We start from the raw sequence: 20755 nt of genomic DNA on the forward strand, positions 1-20755 counted from the left end.
CGACTGGACTACGGAAACACCCTCTACGCAGGTACTACCGCTAAACTCCAGAAGAAACTACAACGAATCCAAAACGCATCAGCCAGGATCATATTAGACATCCCGCGCAACGAACACATCTCTGGCCACCTGAAAGACCTCCACTGGCTACCCGTCAATAAGAGGATCACTTTCCGACTGCTAACCCACGCACACAAATCACTCTACGACATCGGACCAGAATCCCTCAACTCACGACTGTCCTTCTACACCCCCTCCCGCCAACTACGCTCGTCCAGCCAAGCCCTCGCCACTGTACCTCGCATCAACAAGACCACCATGGGAGGCAGATCCTTCTCATACCTGGCTGCTAAAACATGGAACTCACTCCCCACTCACCTTCGCCTTACCCAGAACCACCTAGCATTCAGAAAGCAACTTAAAACGTGGATATTCGACAAGTAATCCTCCTCCCCTCCCCTAGCGCCTTGAGACCCTCTGGGTATGTAGTGCGCTTTATAAATTCTTTGACTTGACTTGACTTGACTTGTTACACCATCAGCGACACTAAAGCGGCCAGGTGCAGAGTGCTGAGACCCAATGTTAACCAATGGGGGATAGGGGGCCTCCGGTTGGTGACTGCTGGCAAGCAGGCCACTGGGTTGTGGGAGCAAAGCTCCTAGGGTTTAGGTAATTGTATATGGGGAAACAAAGAAGCACAAAAGGTGCACCCTCAGAGGCACAGAGGCGGCCGGGTGCAGAGTGCTGTTTCGAGGTCTGGTGCCCTGTTATTTTCAATGGAGAACCTCTGGTTTGCAAAAGCACTGCAGGCAGGGAGACGAAGGACTTCTGGGTGCGACCACCACTTCGAGAGGTAAGTTGGGAAGTTAAGGGTTGGTTAGGCACCGTCGGTTTGGGCACACAAGGTCGTGGGGTGTCGGGTGCAGGGGTGCCCTTTGGGGTCGGATCTTCTTACCAGATCCGGGTCGCGGTTAGGGGGGCCTTCTGGATTTAGACTGCAGGCATCGGCTGGAGGTTTGAGGCAGGTATGGGGTCGCCGGATCTCGGTTCAGGATCGCTGGGGTGACCTCCTTGTGGTGTTTGTCCACTCTAGCTCGGGCTGTAGACGGCGGGTGCCGAGTGGGCTGGATTCGCAGTCTCCGTCTGGAGCCAGAGGTTGTAGTTGAACAAATCCGATGTTCTCTGGAGAAGCAGTCTTTGTAAATGAAGATAGGCAGGTCCTCCGGGTTTTTGAAGTTGCTGGCTGCAGGACACACCGGGATTTTGCAGGAGCAGGTTCAAGGGGAGACAGGCCTGTAGGGCGGGGCCAAGTCAGTGGGCATCGTACTCTTGTTAGCTCTGCACGGCTGTTCAGTCCTTCTTCTTTTCTTCTTGTTGTTTCTGGATCTGAGGAAGCAAGGTTCAGGGTGCAACCTAAATACTAGATTTAGGGCCGTTACAGGTAGGTAAAGGGCAGGGACCAATGGATCCCTTCCCTGGGGTGGTTACACCCCCTATTGTGCCACCCTCCAGTGGGCGGGGGCAGGAGCCTGTCCCTGGTTGGTTGGGTGCCCCCATCCTCAGGATGGTGGGGACTCAGAGGTGTGCTTCACCTCATCTCCCCCATCTGAGGGGTGGAGTTGGCAGAGGTGGACACACCTCTCTCCCTCACTTGTTTTTTCTGCCGGTTCTCCCACCCAAAGTGGGGGGTAGAACCGGTGGGGACCAGTTGCTGAAAGCAGCACGTGGTCTGGGGAAGCTCACAAGGGCGGAAAGCCTTTTAGGCTTCTCCTTCGTGAACCCTGCCCATCCTGGGGGAGGAGGCTTGGCACCTCGTCCCAGGATGTGCATTGTTTCAGGCCCCAGAGAGCAGCAGGCTCTCGACCCAGGGGTCCAGACACATGTCTGTTGACGGCAGCCTACGCAGCCACTCAGTCGGGATACTATAGGTGGGTTCGTTTTCAGGGGGCATCTCTGAGATGCCGTCTGTGTGCATTTTTTCATTAAATCCCACACTGGGTATAATGTGGGTATAATGTGCTGAGATGTTTGATACCAAACTTCTCCGTTTTCAGTGTAGCCATTATGGTGCTGTGGAGTTCGTAATGACAAACTCACACCACTGATATAGTGCACCCAGCTAGAGGGGTGACTGATTTATGCCAAAGCAGTGGATTGTAGGCATGGTACACAGGGATGTGTGCCATGTCGACTCTTCACTTTGTTCTGCACTGTTAGAAACGGGTAGCGTGGTGCAGAGCGGGCAGGCCAAACTGCGGAGGAAATGTGTAAAGCATCCACGCAGCACACACAGGCGACAGGCGACACACAAGGCACACTACAAAAAAGAGACTCCACACCAAGGTAGGTGAAACACAGTATGTGTATTGTAAAATAAACACATCAGAAGGGAATCACAGGTGCAGATAAACTGTGCCAGACGGCACTAGGTAATACTTCACATGGGACTATTTACAAGGCAGGGCCAATCGGGCTGCTGCCAGCATCATCACAAGGTACAAGCATCAGTATGAGGAATAAACGTAAAGTCCATCAATAAATGTGTAACATCCAGTTCCTTCTGGCAAGATCATGAACTGGGCACTGTTTCATGATAGGCCTAAACCTCATTAGTAGTAGGCTTAACCATCGGAGCATTAAATCACCTTAGATTAGGCACTTTACGCAGGACTCCAGCAAGGTAGCATTAGGGTAAAAACTCTAAGCAACATCACGTTAGGCAAAATCACGTGCAGTAGGCATCGCCATGAGCCCGAACACCTTTAGACCTTATCAGTAGGCAGGAAACACATTATACTTCATACCAACACAAGCACCTGGGGCATCTCATCAATGTGAACATTAGGGCCGAACATTAGCATAATGGTGCATCCCTGGTAACACCAAATTAGCAGTAGGCGTGGAAACCTGCGGGCATAAACATTAGGCAGAAGACAACAATAGGCATAAATCCCTTATACATCACATTAGCACGAAACCACGTTGGCGATAGGCCTAGAATGAAAATACCACTGCCTGACATTAATACTGGGCATTAAACACCCTATGCGCCACCATAGCCCCAGCAGTGAGCAACAGTAGCATAAAGGCACTAGGCATGAAAACCCATTAGGCAAGAGTACATTTGCATAAATCACAATAACAGGAGGCCTGGAATGAGAACCTTAGGATGAAAGCATTAGGCATATGTTCGCAGAACTGTACTCCTCATCACATTAGCCTAAGTCCGAGTAGCCATACGCATCTTATGCAAAACACCAACAAGGTAAGCCTCAGAGGAAAAACATTGTTATTAGCATGGAAGCACTAGGCCTAACTCTTAGATATAGAACACAGTAGGCTTTCTATCTGCATACATCACAGCGTGCATGAACACCTGAGCATGAGGCATAAACATGTGGACACAGGGCACCCTCCTTAGCCTCAAAGCCATCAGCATAGATGCATTAGGCACAACTATGGGCCTAGGAGCCGCAAGTGTAGGCATAGTATTAGCACAAGACCGATTGCATAAACAATACTGCAAGCATAACTGGAGGCATGACAACCTCATAAGCCGAAACTAGATTATACTTGTACAAAGGCCCTTCCCAGAACGTTGGCAGGGCACCTTCTGTAAATACATCTGGGCATGAAATCATTAGCATGACGCAATCCACATGAAATCAGCAGGCCACACCACGTGACCCCAACAATGCACCAACTGGAGCCCCCATTCCGGAGACTCTCATGCGGAGGAATGCCAAACTGTGGCAGCTGCCCACTGTCCTGCTGGGCAGTTGTGGAAAACAAATGCAGCGCTGTCCGTGGGATGCAGGACTCAGAGTCCTGGGGCTGGAAAACAGTTGTAGCACTTCACAAGGCGCTAGACAGCAAGCAGAGCAGTCAATGCGAATATAGCACTCTGGCAGCACAGTGCTGCAGGACCCAGGCACCTTCTTCTCTTGGGCAGGGACTGGATGCAGCGCTCACAAGGCGCTAGATGTCTCACAGTCCCAGGGTCCCACCCGAGGGAGTAGCGCCCACGCTCCTCACCTTCTTGGAGTGCAGGCAATCAAAGTCTAGCGCTCAAGAGGAGCTAGGAAAGTTCTTAGGGGTTGGATAGCGCTGCAGCCCTCACAAGGCGCTAGGCAGCAGGAAGGGCCCAGTTTCTCCAAATAATAGTGCTCACGAGGTGCACGGGAAACATGCAGGAGGACTCCCTCACCAGACATCAGCTGCAGGATCCACGCTCCTCCTCCCTTTGGGGATGGAGATATAGCGCTATGACAGCACTGCGCTGCAGGCGTCAGCTCCTACTCTGGCAATCAGGAAAGTAGTGCCTCCCAGGCGCTAGGGAGCTGGCGAGGATCCAGAGTCCCACACAAGGAAGTAGTACCCATACTCCTTACCTCCTGGGAATACAGGCTGTCAAAGTATAGCTCTCACAAGGGGCTAAAGCAGCAGAGCAGGCAGGCCAGGCTGGGTAAGATCAGCAGACAATGGGCACTCATCAGTACAGGACAGCAGCTCCTAGAAGCAGTCATCTCCCATAAAGTGCCACTCCTCCTGACATAGCAGTCTTCCCTCCAGCACCGGCTCTCACCGGCCCTGTGGACAGCAGAGGGGTACAGATGGGCTCAGGGGCCAGCACACAGGCCCTTGCTGCGGTACCTCCTGGGAGAGTGTCCCCTCTCAATCAACTCCACACTCAGTCTGAGCACATGGCATCTCTACTGCTCTACATATACACCCCTCCTCCCACCTACCAGAAAGGACTGGAAGCTTCTAGAAAGTCCCTGGCAGTTCCAGCCTCACTGTTACTGTGGGGGAAGTGTAGAGCACCTAGTCACTTCAAACACTAGACCGCCAACCCACCACAGTCAGGCGGCACAAACACACATACACGGCGTCCATTTTAAAAGTAGCATTTCTTCACAATAGTACAAATAAATCTGCGCACTCTATTGCGCAGCAGGTATTTTTCTCACACATGGTAAAAGGCTAGGAGGAAAAGCGAAAGGTTTTAGGGAGAAAGGGCCAAGTCCAACGTGCACCAAGACACGCAGCCTGCAAAGACAGCATATGTGTGTAGAGGCGCAGGGCCTCTAAGGGTGGCACCAGAAGTGCTGCAGCCCTTAAAGGTCTTCCCTGGCCACAGTGCCCATGGTACCATTTACAAGGTACTGACCTGTGGCCAAAAGAGGCAATTGGGTTTGGTGTCAATGCTGTTTAGGGAAATTACATAGGCCCTGGGTACCCGGTTGGCAGGAACCCAGGGCACATTCAGTCAAAGTAAATCAACAGTTTGGCTAAAAGTGGGGGCAACCATGCAAAAAGAGGGCACTTCTTACAAGCAGCTCATCCTGTGGGACGGGGTGTTACACACTCTTCCTGGACAGGCTTTTGTTCTGGGTCTCTGGACAGCTAAGGGGTCACCCTAGGAGGTCAGAACAGCGTCTCTGGCAGCAGGCGGAAAGAAACCAGTTAGTAGGGGCGCCAGAGGCTGGAAGGGTTTCAGGGGGCACCTCTAAGGTGCATTGGTAAATTCGGCACCGACACCAAACAAACCTATTTTCAGTGAAGCCATCATGTAGCTGGGGAACTCGTTTTCACCAGTGTCCAGCACATGTTCTAAAATGGCTGTCCTGTCCACTTGTACTGGCAGTAAGGGAACTGACCAGCACAGGGATAAACCTGCTCATGCAGGTATGCTCTCACATGTAATACTAAGCACCCTGCTTTAGGGCTGTCAGGCCTGCTGTAGGGGTGACTTACAACTATCACATGCAGTGGTAGGAGACATGGCACACAGGGATGTGTGCAAGCACATGTTTCCACTTTTGTCTGCACCAAGACGCGCAGCCTCCAATGGCAGCCCTGCATGTGCTTGGTGAGGGGTCCCTTAGGGTGGCACAATTTGTGCTGTTGCCCTTAGTGACCGTATTTAGTAATTAAAGGCCCTAGGTACAGGATACCATTTACTAGGGACTTACAGAAGGTGCTAAAGGTTTTGCCAATTGGATAACCAATTGTACATTTTTAGGGAAAGAATACTAGCACTGGGAACCTGGTTAGCCGGGACCTTGTACACTTCAAAAGCAGGTAAAAAGTGAGCGATGAGGGGACTTCAACAAAATACCCAGTTCCTACACAAGCCCCCCAGCCAGCAGCCCAGGGGAGTCAGCAAAACCTAGGCGATTTTCCCTAACCTGTCAGGGGATGAAGAGTTAGCAAACAGGCTAGATTGTTGCAGGGCCTTCTCTGCCTTACATCCTCTTGTCTAGGTCATTCCGTCTGGGGATGTTCACCTGGTCCTTTTTACAGAGTAACCCCAAACTGTTTCCCTTCTTCCTCCTATTTTTTCTGACCTGTTTTTGTTGGTTTTAGAACTCTGCTATCCAGTGATAAAGTGCGTATGCTCTTGGTCTAAATTGTATTGATGATTGGTTATCCATGATTGGCATATTTGTTTTACTAGTAAGTTCCTAAAAGAGTGCACCAGGTGTGCCCAGGGACTGTAAATCAAATGCTACTGGTGGGCCTGCAGCACTGATTATGACACTCACAGGAGTAACCCTGCAAACATATCTCATACCTGCCACAGCAATGTCTGTACATGCAGTTTTAAATTGCCATGCTGACCTGGCAAGTGACCCCACTTGTCAAGCTCAAACACTCCCTTTACTATATGTAAATCACCCCTAAGGTAGGCCCAAGGCAGCCCAACGGGCAGGGTGCAGTGTATTTAAAAGGCAGGGCATGTACTGGTGTATTTTACATGTCCTAATAGTGAAAAACTGCTTATCACGTTTTTCACTATTGGAAGGACCATCTCTCCCGCAGGGTAACATGGGGATTGCCTTGAAATATCTTTTAAGTGCAATTTCCCTTTGGGAGCTCATAGAAATTTGGAGGTTGGGGTCTCCGAACTCACAGTTTAAAAATACATCTGATGGTGACGTTGGCATTTAAATTTGGAGTTTGAAAATGTCTCTTTTAGAAAGTGGGCATTTTTTTGCTCAACAATACTAGGCCTCTGCATGAATGATGAATCCACGCCTGGGTTAGGACAGTTGGGCTCTTGTGCATTCCCTCTAGACCGTCACACAAACGGAGCAGAGGTGCGCCCTGCATATCCTGATGGGCCCTCACTAGCCTCATGGGCCTTCCTGAGCTGAAGTGGTGGGTGGAATCATCAATGACCCCTGAAAAGGGCTGTGCTTCACCTCACACAAAGCTGACTCCACTCCCCTCTAGTGTGTCTGGAGCTGGGTCAAGGAAAGACTCCTGAAGTTTGCCTAATTCAAAGGCAGAAAGGGGTATAAGTATTGGACCCTAACACACTCGAATCAGAACACTTCTGGGCAGAGAACATTCTGCCAGGAAGAAGATCTGTGTTGCTGTCAGGTGGGACTACCACTCTGCTGTGCGTTTTTCTGTGTTGGCCTGCTGCGTCTGTTATGGGTAGTGAAAAGACTGGACTTTGCTTTCTACATCCTGCTTTTTCAAGTTTCTCCAAGGGCTTGAGTTGGGCTTGCCTCCTGTTGGAAGCTTCCGGGATATCAAAGATGCCATCCACATCTTGTTACCAGCACTGCAACTCCTCTGCCGTAAGTCCTGCGTTACCCAGTCGTGGGCCCTCCAACTGAGTGGTGGTGCAGTAACTTCCAGAAAAGCAAACCCAATGCCATCCCAGACGCCGCTACCTGCACCGAAGCCGTGGTCAACACTCGTGAGGAGCACGAACCATCGATTACAATGACATCGCAGCTTCGACCTCACCGACGACATCACTTCACGCCGTCTCACACTGCAGCCCAGATGACGACAGCGCTCAGCACCGACGCGGCGCAACTGCCTGCACCAAAGCTGTGGTCACTGCTTGTAAAGGGCACTGCGCGTCGTCCACGATGACATCGTAGCCCCGGCCCCGCTGACGTCAGTGCGACTGACCTCGAAATTGTGGAGCTCGATCCCCAGTGCGTATGACTTCAAGGGCTCAACGACTTCCGCCTGACTTTCGGAACACACGCCGGTGACGCCTCATCTTCGGATTTCATAGCAAGATCCCAGAAGCCTCTTCACTCCCAAAGGTACTGTTTTGCAGGTCTGTCCAATGGCTTATTACTAAACTGTTGGATTGGTGTTGTTCACAATACCGCGATAGCCCCAGTTGGTGCTATAAACTTCAAGGAACTGTATTTTTAAGTCTATTCTTGCTGAATTCATATCTTTACTTGTGTATGTTCAATTTTTATCATTTTGTTCTTGTTTTACCCATATAAATAATGGCGATTTTTCTCAACTAGTGTGGAGTCCTTTTGTAGTGTTTTCACTTTATTGCAGTGTGTGTGAAAATACTTTATACATAGCCTCTGAGAGAAGCCGGACTGCTCGTGCCACGCTACCAAGGTGGTGAGCAGTGGTTATCTTAGCTGTGTAACTTACTTTGACTAGAGTGAGGGTCCCTACTTGCATAGGGTGCATACAGACTGCGAACTAGACCCCGTTTCTAACAGATGAGTTGACCTACCTCAACAGTGTTAGGACCCAATTTTTAATGCCCTTTGCAGTCTTCCTCAGTGCCCGCATCCAATCTTTTTGTTTTGGGATCAGAGATGTCTTCTCTCAAACCAGTATATCCCAGGAGAGACTAGAAGAGCAAGGGCTATCCCAGGGGAGGTTAGTGTTAGACCGTGGGTGTAGTAAATCCTAGAAACAGTGGAGAAGTGTGGCTCACCGATTAGAGCAGCAGACCCTGAGGCAGAGGTCTGGCCCGGGACCAGGGTTCAATTCCCGACGCGGCAGGGTCTTAGGCGCAATGTCCACGGACTCGATAATTCTCGCCTAGGTGCCTAATCTAATCATGTGTCCCACTCTGCAATTCTGGGCAATAGCTTGCTTAATCTCCACAACGGCCCCGAAAGCGCTAGGATGCCTGGCCTCAACTTGGAGATGCCCAGTAAGGGGGCATCTCACAGAGAAAGCCAGGAAGGGTTCCACAGCGGTATACAGCGCCAAGATACCTTTCAGGTGATAGTGCGCTTTACAAGTATACACACATTTACATTTTTCAAACAGCCGGGTCCCTTAGTTGGAGAAGGGTAGTAGTCAGTAAAGACCTCCCTCTAGACTGTCTCCTTGGAAATGACCAACTGGTTAGGTGTCAGTCCTCACCCAAGGATTTTGTATTTTTCGGAGGGGGGGAGGGAGGGGGGAGGAGTGTGGGGGGTGGGGGTGGATGAACCTCCAACTAGTGCAAGTAAGCTGTGGTGGCTTGTGTAGAAAACTTGGATTTTAATGCAGTACCCCTTCCACACTTTTTGCCTGGTGTCTTTTGGAACTTTGACTGGAGTGTACTGTTTTATAATTTGTGAGAGTACAGGATCAGTTTTATTGTAGGTTGCCGTGCCTTTTTTCTATTTATATGCCCGAGCTTATTATCACCACTGACTGACGTATTTCTTTTCTAACAATGTACTTTTATTTATGCATTCATAAAAAAAAAATGTGCACATTTTTATCCAACAAAATTTTGACTGTGCTTCTGAATTTGTTTGCTAAATCAAAAAACACTTTCTTGATCTGTGCACTGGGTCCTGGCTAACCAGGTTCCCTGTACCAGTGTTCTTTCCCTAAAAATTTACAATTGTTTACCCAACTAGAAAAACCTTTAGCACCCTCTGGGAGTCGCAAGTAAATGGTACCCCTGGTACTTAGGGGCTGAGGAAGTATGGATGGTCCCCAAAGGGAAACAGCACACATTGGGACCCCTCGCCAAACACATGTAAGACTATCATTGCAGGTTGCATGTCTTGGTGAGGACAAAAGTGAAAACGCGACATGTCTCCTACCGCTGCATGTGATAGTTGTACGTCACCCCTACAGGCCTGACAGCGCTAAAGCCACCACTGCACCAGTCACCTTCAGCCTGAGTTGAAGTGGGCCACCAGTGCCCACAAGGTTCCCCAGGCCTCCAGAGCTCAAGTCCATTGTTGTCTCACCCCTCGTGGACTACCCAACATTGCACGCAGGTCCCCTCGACTGCTCCCGGTAAGGAAACCAGAAGCCTAAAGACACCTCTTCACCTGTTGCTACCGGGCCTTGGACAGGAGGTCCCCTAGGTGTCCCTACGTCCCCAAGCATCGCAAGCCTTGAGCCTTCCGTTGGTTCAAACCAACTAGCTTTCTAGTCAAAACCTGCAGCCTCTTTTTACTGTAACCGATCCCCATTGAAACACATTGGGCTCCCAATGCGGATATGCAACCTGCACCCAGACGCCCGTGTCGCTGGTGGTGTACTGCTTGTGTTGCTTGGACCTTGCCCACCAGTTACCGTAACTCCTAGAGATTGGTTCTAAAAGTCGATGTCCTGTACCTGTTTTCAGAACATTTTCTTCCTTCTACAGGATAACATTGCAGAACTCAAAAATTGCACTGTGTCCACTTTTTTAACTGAATTTATATTCAAAACGTACTTACCTAGACTAACCTGCATAAAAGATCGAACGGTGGATTATGGGAGAACCAGTCCTATACCTACTCCTGTATAGCCGATCTGCCCCTAAGGGCCTCCCCCCTGCAACACAGGCATTGATCATGACTTGGCGGCAGACGCTTGGCCGTATAGGTTGGGGAGTCTTACACGCGAGACCCCACTGTGGCGAAATCACCTACTTCCGCAGGCAGCGGACCTTTAGGGGTTCAGCGGCTGGGATCGCATCAGAGTTTCAACCATAGTAGATGTTATGAGGGGCCTCACCCTAAAGTAATTCAGGACTTTCAAAAGGAGTTCTCCATGCTCCACTCCCAGTTCTACAAATACTTACAATTACGACATGCTTTACACTCTTACATTAGGGCCCTAACCGCCCTGCCAGAGTTCAGCCCACTAGAGGGCAAGCTCCTAATGAGGGACTTGGGGGATCATAAAATCTACAAAATGTATCTAGTCCTAGTGACGAACAGCCCCACAACCCTTGCCACCCTACAAGCCTCCTGGGACACTGATATAGCGCTTTTAGATGACGACTGGTCCAAGGCTCTCCAATCACCACGTGAAGCTGCAATATGCACCTGCCCTGCCATATTCAATTTAAGTATCTGCGTAGGGTATATTACACTCAATATAGATTATGGCGGGCAGGGCAGATTGCCTGCCCTCAGTGCCATTGTTGTCGTTCAGAGGACGGCACCTTTCTACACACAATTAGGATGTGTCCCACTCTCAATAGTTTTTGGCGGGGGTGCTTCAAAGCCTATCTGCAGTACTAGCATGGGACATTACCAGATCGCCCCAACTCACCCCTACGTCCTCCTCGTGTGCTGGCGTAGAAGAGGGGCATAGAAAACGCTATGGAGTTAGAATGACCTGTATTCATAGCCCGTGGTTGCCCACTGAAGCACACCAAAATATGAATGAGGTGGGCCACATATAGGACCATTCCCCTGAAAACACACAACACAGAGGATGGTCAACCGATGAAGTGTTAGCATGTCAATAGGGATAGAGAGTATATATCAACACCACATCCACATATTAGAGACATGAGTAACCAAGACTATAATGTATAAGTTCAGGCGCAGAGTTAAGTTTTGTTTGACGCAGGTGTTTTTGTTTTATTTTTGTAATCCTACGATACATAAAAAGATGTGGACTGTAACCCCTCCCTCTTATATATTTACTTTGTGAGTTGTATGTCTCATCGTATGGAAATATTATTTGACCATGACAAGTTCAATTAAATATGTTTTTTTTTAACTTACTTACCTGAACAATTTATCTCTGATGCATAAAGATATATAAAGATACTTGTTATTTTTATAAATTGGTGCAGATCTTCTTCTTGAGTCGTGTTGTCAGTTATTCATCATTGTGTGTATTTGCAGATGTCTTGCACTCCTCTGTGTTAAGCCTAAGGCTGCTTGACCACACTATCCACATCATGGAGCACTTTGGAATTGCAGAGCAAGCCCCTCTCCACTCAGGAAGGAACCCCTGGACTCTTTACCCGGTATTTCAAATTATTGATATATAACATAAAAAGCCAGCTTCCTACATCAAGGTTACACCATTAATCTAGAAGAAGTGTCTCTCTTGTTACATCTACAGCACCGAAGCCCCGATTAATATATATTTCGTGCTTACAAATATTTTTTTAATTAGATTATGACAATAAATACAGAGGGCTGAGAGTGCTGAAATAATTGTAGCCGTAGATGGTTTAGATTTGAGCTCAGCTGCGGTTGTGAACTGGTTTGAATATAAATGCCAAAAATAGCCAAAACAAAATGGAAAAAAGGGCAAACACGCCCCATCTGCCCCATGAGAGAAACTGTCATGGCCAGCGTAGAGTTGAGTACATGCCCTTGGGGGAGGGGAGGAGGCGGGGGGGGGGGGATCCTCCCCATCAAAAACAAGATTCCTTTGAGTCTAGTGGGCTCCCCCATCAACCAATGGCAGACCCCTATCCCATTCTCCCCATAATAAAATGGAAGATTCTTCATTCTCTTTTTGCGATTGGATCCTCAGTTTCAGTCAAATCCCTACAGCTAGAATTTGGACAACTGAGCACCTAATCTCTAGCTCTCGCTGCAGCAACTCATTGGGGACACCAACTGATACGCTATCAGGAAGGCTCACTGAGAAGACACATCCAAAAGGGATTATCATGAAACTATGGAACAAATAATGTTTTCTATCTGAATTTTAATCATGTACTATTCACTTTTTTAATTTAATCTGAAATACTTAGAAAACTGATCACCAAATGTCTCTCAAAACAGTCATTTGTTTTCTTGCTTCCAGCTACACTTTCTGGCATTGGCTTTTCTATTACAATTTCTTACATTCTTGTTGTCTAACACCTCTGTTCTTTCAGGGCTGATCTTGCAGTTTCCTACTTAGTGTTTGTGTATAAAATAAAGTTGTGAGTGGCAATTGTTTAGGCAGAGATTTAAATAGGCCATGAGTGCTTTCTACTCCCCAAAGCGCTGTATAAAAAAAAATCCTTTTCCATTTGCTGGGCCCTAAAGGTTATCACACCATCGATGAATGAATTCAGATAACCCTTTTCTCTTTTAAGCACCAAAACAAAGATAGTCTTTTGAAATGTCCTCACTTCCCTTTAGTTCCAGTTCTGGCCTCCCACTTCCACCGCCTCATCTCGTCACTGACCTGGGGCTGCTAGGACCCACCCCACAAGTAGCAGCGGGACAGTGAGCAGCCAGCTGGTGGGAACGTGGGAAAACCACATATCCTCACGCCAGGTCTCTTCAGCATCGTCTGCAGCAGCCTCATCCTGCTCCTGCTTTCCGTGATGTAATTTGTACTTGTAAAGCGCACTAATACCCCAACTGGGGTGTCCTGGCGCTGTAACGCATACCGCTGTGGAACCCTTCCTGGCTTTTCCCTGTGAAATGTCCACTCCTGGGCACCCCCCAAGGTGAAGCCAGGCATCCCAGCACTGTTTGGGCCGTTGTGGAGATTAAGATAGCTATTGCCCAGAGTTGCAGAGTGGGACCCATGATTAGAATAGGCACCGAGGCGAGAATTATCAGGTCTGAGGAAATTGAGCCCAAGACCCGCCGAGGCGGGAATTGAACCCTGGTCCCGGGCCAGACCCCTGCATCAGGGTCTGCCGCTCTAACCATTGAGCCACACTTCTCCACTTGAGGCGGTCTTCCTCTATCACTCTTCTGGGGACTTCACCGTCCTCCCGCTGCTTCCCGCTGAGGGTCCTAGTGCTTCTCCTGCTTCTGCTTCATTCTCCATTTCTGCTTCTTGACTGCGCATCTCTTTCCTGAGAACAGACGGCTCTTCTTTCACAGTCCCCTCTTACATTCTGGTGTTGTCCGTCCTCGGTCTGTATGTTCTTTTCGGTCATTCATGTTCCTTCCATTTCTACTACCCTTCCCTAAAGACTTTCTTCCCTTTTAATCCTTTTCTCTTTCCTCTCCAGGTTCCTTCTCAGACATCCAGGAGGAGACTGCAACATCGGGGGAGGGGGATGTCAATCCGCAAACTGAGAGTGGGGAGAGGATGCAACACGGAGCACGTGGGTGGAGGGGGCAGATATTTGAGGGGGAAGCAGCACACAAGGTGAGAAAATCCATGCACTCACTTAAAGGGTTGAAAAAAATGAACAGAAATTCCCTCATACAGAGGCATGGAAGGACACAAGCCACACAGTAAAAAGGAGATCGAGTACCAATGCTCTAGGAGAGACAGTCATACCTCGAGCCGACCATTCAGCTATACAACAAAGACACCATACTGACCTGCTGTGGCTCCTCCTTTATGACCCCAGTTTTTCCCAGAAGGATCCGACTCTTCTTCAGAGACGACTCTTTCTTGTTCTCTTTGGATGGAGAATTGGATGTGGTTGTCTCTTTTTCATCTGGAATTTCTGTAAAGCATTGAAAAGCACAAGAAATCCATGAGGGACATTTCTCAGACTATAATAGCGTTGACTTAATAAACTGAGTAAAATCAAAGTAAATAACTCCTTCTGAAGACGTTTACAAACAATCTCATAAGTATTCAAAGTAAACTGAATTGCTTTAAATAAAAGTCCATACATTCATGATTTCGAATTTATAAATGTGAATTCTGCTTTATCCACTCCTAAGTGTTAGTCAAATGTACGAAGGGTTCTTGAATGCAGAACTGAATAGGCCGATTCAGAAAAGGGGGTGGTGATGAACAGAGTGTCTGAATTAAGCAGACCACTCTTACCCAGTCCAAAGATCAGGGCTTGATCCATCACCGTTATTTATCTCACTGCACCATCCCAGCTCAGAACCTGGCTATATGCAAATCAGTATGTCCCTGGCCCAGTGCATCATGGGAACAGGGCAGACTAAACTACCAAGCCAATTCTTCACCAGAAAGGAGACAAGCTACCGGGGACCGGTTTCTGGCATTTCAGCCGTCTTCGGCCCGGCTTGCTTGAATCCTGATGGTGCAGTGAGAAAGGGACTCATGTCTGAGTATACCCTGCCACACCTATAGTGGCCAAAAACGATTCATATTTTGTCCACCCTAAGCGTGGAAGGGTATACTCAGATGTGAGTCCCTTGCTCATTGCCCATCAGGATTCAAGCAAGCCGGGCCGACGACGGCTGAAATGCCAGAAACCGGTCCCCGGAAGCTTGTTTCCTTCCCAGTGTAAGAATTGGCTTGGTAGTTTGGTTTGCCCTGTTCCCATCATGCACTGGGACAGGAACAGACTAATTTGCATATAGTCAGGTTCTGAGCTGGGATGGTGCAGTGAGCTAAAAAACGGTGTTGGATCTAGCCCTGATCTCTTGAGTGGGTGAGAGTATTCTGCTTAATTCAGAGACTCTGTCCATCACCAACCCTTGCTGTTAAATATTTTGTCCACCCTAAGCGTGGAAGGGTATACTCAGATGTGAGTCCCTTGCTCATTGCACCATCAGGATTCACGCAAGCCGGGCCGACGACGGCTGAAATGCCAGAAACCGGTCCCCGGAAGCTTGTTTCCTTCCCAGTGTAAGAATTGGCTTGGTAGTTTGGTTTGCCCTGTTCCCATCATGCACTGGGACAGGAACAGACTAATTTGCATATAGCCAGGTTCTGAGCTGGGATGGTGCAGTGAGCTAAAAAACGGTGTTGGATCTAGCCCTGATCTCTTGACTGGGTGAGAGTATTCTGCTTAATTCAGAGACTCTGTCCATCACCAACCCTTGTTGTTAAATATTTTGTCCACCCTAAGCGTGGAAGGGTATACTCAGATGTGAGTCCCTTGCTCATTGCACCATCAGGATTCACGCAAGCCGGGCCGACGACGGCTGAAATGCCAGAAACCGGTCCCCGGAAGCTTGTTTCCTTCCCAGTGTAAGAATTGGCTTGGTAGTTTGGTTTGCCCTGTTCCCATCATGCACTGGGACAGGAACAGACTAATTTGCATATAGCCAGGTTCTGAGCTGGGATGGTGCAGTGAGCTAAAAAACGGTGTTGGATCTAGCCCTGATCTCTTGACTGGGTGAGAGTATTCTGCTTAATTCAGAGACTCTGTCCATCACCACCCCTTGTTGTTAAATAGAACTGAATAGGCCAAGCAAGCTTTAACGAGATGTTACTTTTACACTCTCAAACTACAATACTCTCACAGGTGTCATCATCGCGACAAAACAGGCAAACTTCAATCGAGGTAGTAAATTATTATAATGGCACGTATCGATCCTCCTTATGAAACAAAATCAACTTTCTACCAGCCCAGAAATCTCGCTCCCCTCACAACAAAACAAATCATGCTTCTACAGAGAATACGAGATTGGAAAGAGCATATGTCTACCTCATCAATAAATCCCAAACGCACACCACAAAAAAACGTATCTGATTACTAAGCCAGAGGCACTTCCAAGCTCACATCTGGGAAAGAGCCTGGGAATTGAATGAATGTGGTCTGATGCTCCTAAACCATTTCAAAATTAAAAACCTGAACATATCAGCTATAAACCTTTGAGGTAACCAGCCAAATAGCCCATTCCCTTAAAGGCTTAAAAGAATTATATTACTGTGATACCGTCAAAACAAATTCATCTCATTCACATACAGAGACTAAAAATAACGATTTTTGGCTGCTGGCTGCTGGCTCTGCATATGATATCACCACTAGGTGGTTATACTGTGCACAGAGTCCAGGGGTTCCCCAAAATTGTATACAGGGCTCAATGTAAAACTCAAAGTGCTCTGTTCGTTGTAGTGTAGGCGAGCAGCCTTAGGCCTAACAGAGGAGCGTGAGACTTTTATTGACCAATAATGGAAATACGACTCAAAAAAGAGATCCACACTAATTTTAGAAAATTATACTTTCATTGTAAATATTCAAATGTTCATCCGAGCACTCAATCAGTAGAAACAGTCTTATATGTAGTTTTCACTTGATTATTTAATGTCCAAGCTTCCAAGATTATTCACATCATAGTTCCACCAATCTTTACGAAGCAGCCAGTGCTTCGTAAAGATTGGTGGGACTATGATGTGAATAATCTTGGAAGCTTGGACATTAAATAATCAAGTGAAAACTACATATAAGACTGTTTCTACTGATTGAGTGCTCGGATGAACATTTGAATATTTGCAGTACCACGTAGTGGTCAACATTTGAGGGCTGTGGTAACCAGCCTCTCCTTCTCCTCCTGAGCACCATTTGACTTGTTTGTAGACATACATTTACCTTAACTGTGCAGTGCGCTCCGATTAACTGTTACCAATTTTTGTCTAATACTTTCATTGTACTTTACAAGATCTTCGTAATAAGGTACATACTTTTTTTAAATTAAAAATACTTTTCACTTTGAAAAATCGACACTTAGAAACGTTCAACACAGTTCAATGTTTAACAGGTAATGAATGCACTTACAATCCCAGTCTTCTGAACCAAAAGTCAGCAAGGCCCAAGGGAGTATCACAACTGCACCACCAGGGGCTGGGTGCAGAGGTCAGAATCGGAGTTCGGCCCAATGATTTTCAACAGAGACTGGGGTGCCTGGAGCTACACTGCTTGCAGGTAAGTAGATTGTTGCAGGGGCCAAGCTTTGGGGGTTAAGACCAGCACGGGGTGGGGGAACACAAAGCAGCACCAAACATACACCACAAGCAGCACAGGGGCAGTCGGGTGATGGTGCAAAATCAGCGTTAGCCCCCCCCCATGCTTTTTTGTAGAGAATAATTTTTTAGAAAACAGGCTGCAGGTGTTGCACCGGAGGTTGCAGGAGGGAGACCAATGACAGGCAAGGTAAGTAGAGATGTAGCGGGTCGTGGGGGCACCGTTGGTTCAGCTCACCAAGGCCCAGGGGCTTCGAGTGCAGGGGTGCCCTTCGCCATCAGAGTCTTCTTACTTGAGCGGGTCACAATGATGGCAGCCTATGGATTCACACTGCAGGCGCAGAGATTAGGAGAGGTCAGCCAATGCTGGACCCAAGGTCAGGATCGCTGGGAGGCTTCACTGCACAGGTGAGCCACTCAGGCCATGGGTGTTGGGTGCAGGGTGGGCAGGAGATGCGGATCCGCCCGGATCCTATGAATTTGGAGATGGTTTCTTCTGGACAGGGCAGCTGTCCACGGGAGATTGGAGTCTTTTTCGAAGGCATCAGTCCTTCAAAGTTTCAGAGGTCGCTGGCTGCAAGACAGGTAGCAGGTTTACTGAAGCTATAGAAAGGTTGGTAGCGCTGGGGCCAAGGCAACGTTATCTTCAGTCTTCTATGCAGGGTCATCATCTTTCTTCTTAATAAAGCTGATCTGGATTCCAGGTCTGGGGAAGTCACCTAAATATTAGACTTAGGGGAGTTTTAAGAGAGAAGCAGGTAGGGACAATGGGCCCCTCTATTATGCCATCCTACTGTGGGAGGGGGGCATGGACCTAGTCCTGATTGGAGCGGTTTCTCCATCTTGAAGATGGTGGGGTCTGAAAGATGTGCTTCACCTCACCTGGCACCTGAGTTGGCAGAGGTGGGCACACCTCCTATTATTCCTGAGTTTTCCCACTGGTTTTGCCGCACAAAGTGGGGGTGTAAACCGGGGGCTGCCATCTGCAGGGGCTGGGGGGGTCGAATTACAAAGGCGGCAGGCCTTTTAAGCTCCCCTTCTACGAGCACTGGCCCATCCTGGAGGAGGAGGTATGACACCTCGTCCCAGGATGTGCATAGTTTCTGGTCCCAGAGAGCAGAGGCTCTCTACCCAGAGGGTCCAGAAACATATCTGGTGGTGACTGGCTGCCTACAGCCAGTCTGTGACCACATCAGGGTTGGTAGGTTTTCAGAGGGCACCTCTGAGGTACCCTCTGGGTACATAGCACAATAAATCCCACACTGGCATCAGTGTGGATTTATTGAAAGGAGTAGTTTGGTACCAAAATCTCCTGTGTTCAGTGAAGCCATCATGTTGCTGTGGAACTCGAGCTGTCAGGTTTCCAGGCCATGTACTCTCTCTGACTTCACTTGCACTTACAATACTAAGGCATATGCCCTAATATTGGAGGGGCATATCTGCTCCTGCAGATATACCCTGATCTGTGGTATAGTGCCCCCTGCCTTAGGGCTGTGAGGCCTGCTACAGGGGTGACTTGCGTATGCCTTTAGGCTGTGCTAGCTGCCATGGCACCCAGGAAGGAAGCCAAGTCGACTTTGTTGTTTTCTCCCTCACAGGGGCAAGCAGGCTGCAGGGGCAGTGGCATGGCCCAAGCGAGGGGGACCCAGGGGACTCTCTGCAGCTCTCAGTACATCAGTCACTAGGGACTTACAGAGAGCAGAAGTGTCAACTAGGGATTTGTTTTTAGGGAAGAAGAACTGGCACAGGGGACTTGGTTGGCAGTGGCCCTGCACACTCCTTTGGAAACCACATCAAAACCAGGTAAAAAGTGGGGGCTCTCCATGGAAAAGAGGCACTTTCTCAAAGGCGGTGTTACCACACTCTTCATCATGGATCTCCCTGCGTCATGTGAGAGTTGACTAGTCCTCATTAGAGCCGTGAACGTTTTTCGGTTGGCCTTTGGTGGTGGTGGTTGTGGTGGTGATGTTGTTACCGCACTCGTCCTCTTGGATCTACCTGCGTCGCGTGAGAGTCGACTACTGAAGGCTTCTCAAGAGACTGGAACAAATAGGAATCTTCTCCACTGCCGAAAATGTCTCAAGAATAGGATCTCCCTGCGTCGTGTGAGAGTGGACTAGTCTCATCACTACACTCGTCCTCTTAGATCTCCATGCGTTGTGAGTGTTGACTAGTCCTCATCTAAACCGTGAATGGTTTTCGGTTGGCCTTTGGTGGTGTTACCACACTCGTCCTCTTGTGTCATGTGAGAGTTGCCAAGTCTTCATCAGAGCCGTGAACATTTTCGTTCGACCTTTGTTGCTGGAGGTGTTACCACACTTGTCCTCTTGGATCCCCCTGCGTTGTGCGAGAGTTGACTAGTCTCATCAAAGCTGTGAATGGTTTTCGACTGGCCTTTGGTGGTGGCGGTGTTACAACACTCGTCCTCTTGGATCTCCCTGCGTCGTGTGAGAGTTGACTAGTCTCATCGAAGCCGTGAATGGTTTTCAAGGTGTTACCACACTCATCCTCTTGGATCTCCCTGCATTGTGGGACAGTCGACTACTCAAGGCTTTTCTAGAGACTGGAACAAATAGGAATCTTCTCCACTGCAGAAAATGTCTTGAGAATAGGACACGGGTGATCTCCCTGCTCCCCTTCTGATAAGATCTAAAATCTCTCAACTGCGGTGTGCCTCTGGGCTCTGAACTGAGTCCTACACCACTCTCTTAGGGTCACATTCTAAGTGTATACCTACACAAGCCAACTGCTGATACCAGTGACAGAGAACCACAAGGGTAAACCCTAAAACAGCAAGCTACCTGGGGTAAATAAACATAATGAAAATAACAATGGTCCCTGGTTCAAAATCGTAAGTAGAAAGAGGAGTATAATAATGTTATAATAACAGTTCAAAACATTAAACAAAAAATATAAGATTGTCAGTGAGGAAAACGTGCTCAGAGCTTCAAAAATGTGACACATACAATATTTAATGAAAAAAAAAGGGTACATAAATTACAAAGTCAACTGTGTCTTGAATCCATTAAAATGAGGGACCAGGAGGAGGAGCTTCGCAGAGCCCAAGATGGCCACATGAGCTCAGGGCTCCTGTGTACCCCGCCACCCCGATATCTATCCTGTCCGAGATCCTGAGAATAATTGACGGGGGAACTGTAGCTAAACGAGTGAGGACACGACTGCCGTTTTCAGTCTTCCT

The 20755-nt window shown here is 48.3% G+C and overlaps 1 protein-coding gene across 3 annotated transcripts in view; it reads right to left on the reverse strand.

Moving 5' to 3' along the window:
- LOC147663817 (transcription initiation factor TFIID subunit 1-like) overlaps positions 1-20755 on the reverse strand; it is a 382030-nt gene that overhangs the window by 295882 nt on the left and 65393 nt on the right. For all 3 annotated transcript variants that reach the window (XM_086950182.1, XM_086950180.1, XM_086950181.1), the window contains exon 11: positions 14262-14389. In XM_086950182.1, the coding sequence (XP_086806308.1) occupies positions 14262-14389 (128 nt within the window). The remainder of the gene's footprint in view (positions 1-14261; positions 14390-20755) is intronic.

This window comes from Lissotriton vulgaris, unplaced genomic scaffold (assembly GCF_964263255.1).
Source record: "Lissotriton vulgaris unplaced genomic scaffold, aLisVul1.2 SCAFFOLD_220, whole genome shotgun sequence".
Taxonomy (NCBI): domain Eukaryota; kingdom Metazoa; phylum Chordata; class Amphibia; order Caudata; family Salamandridae; genus Lissotriton; species Lissotriton vulgaris.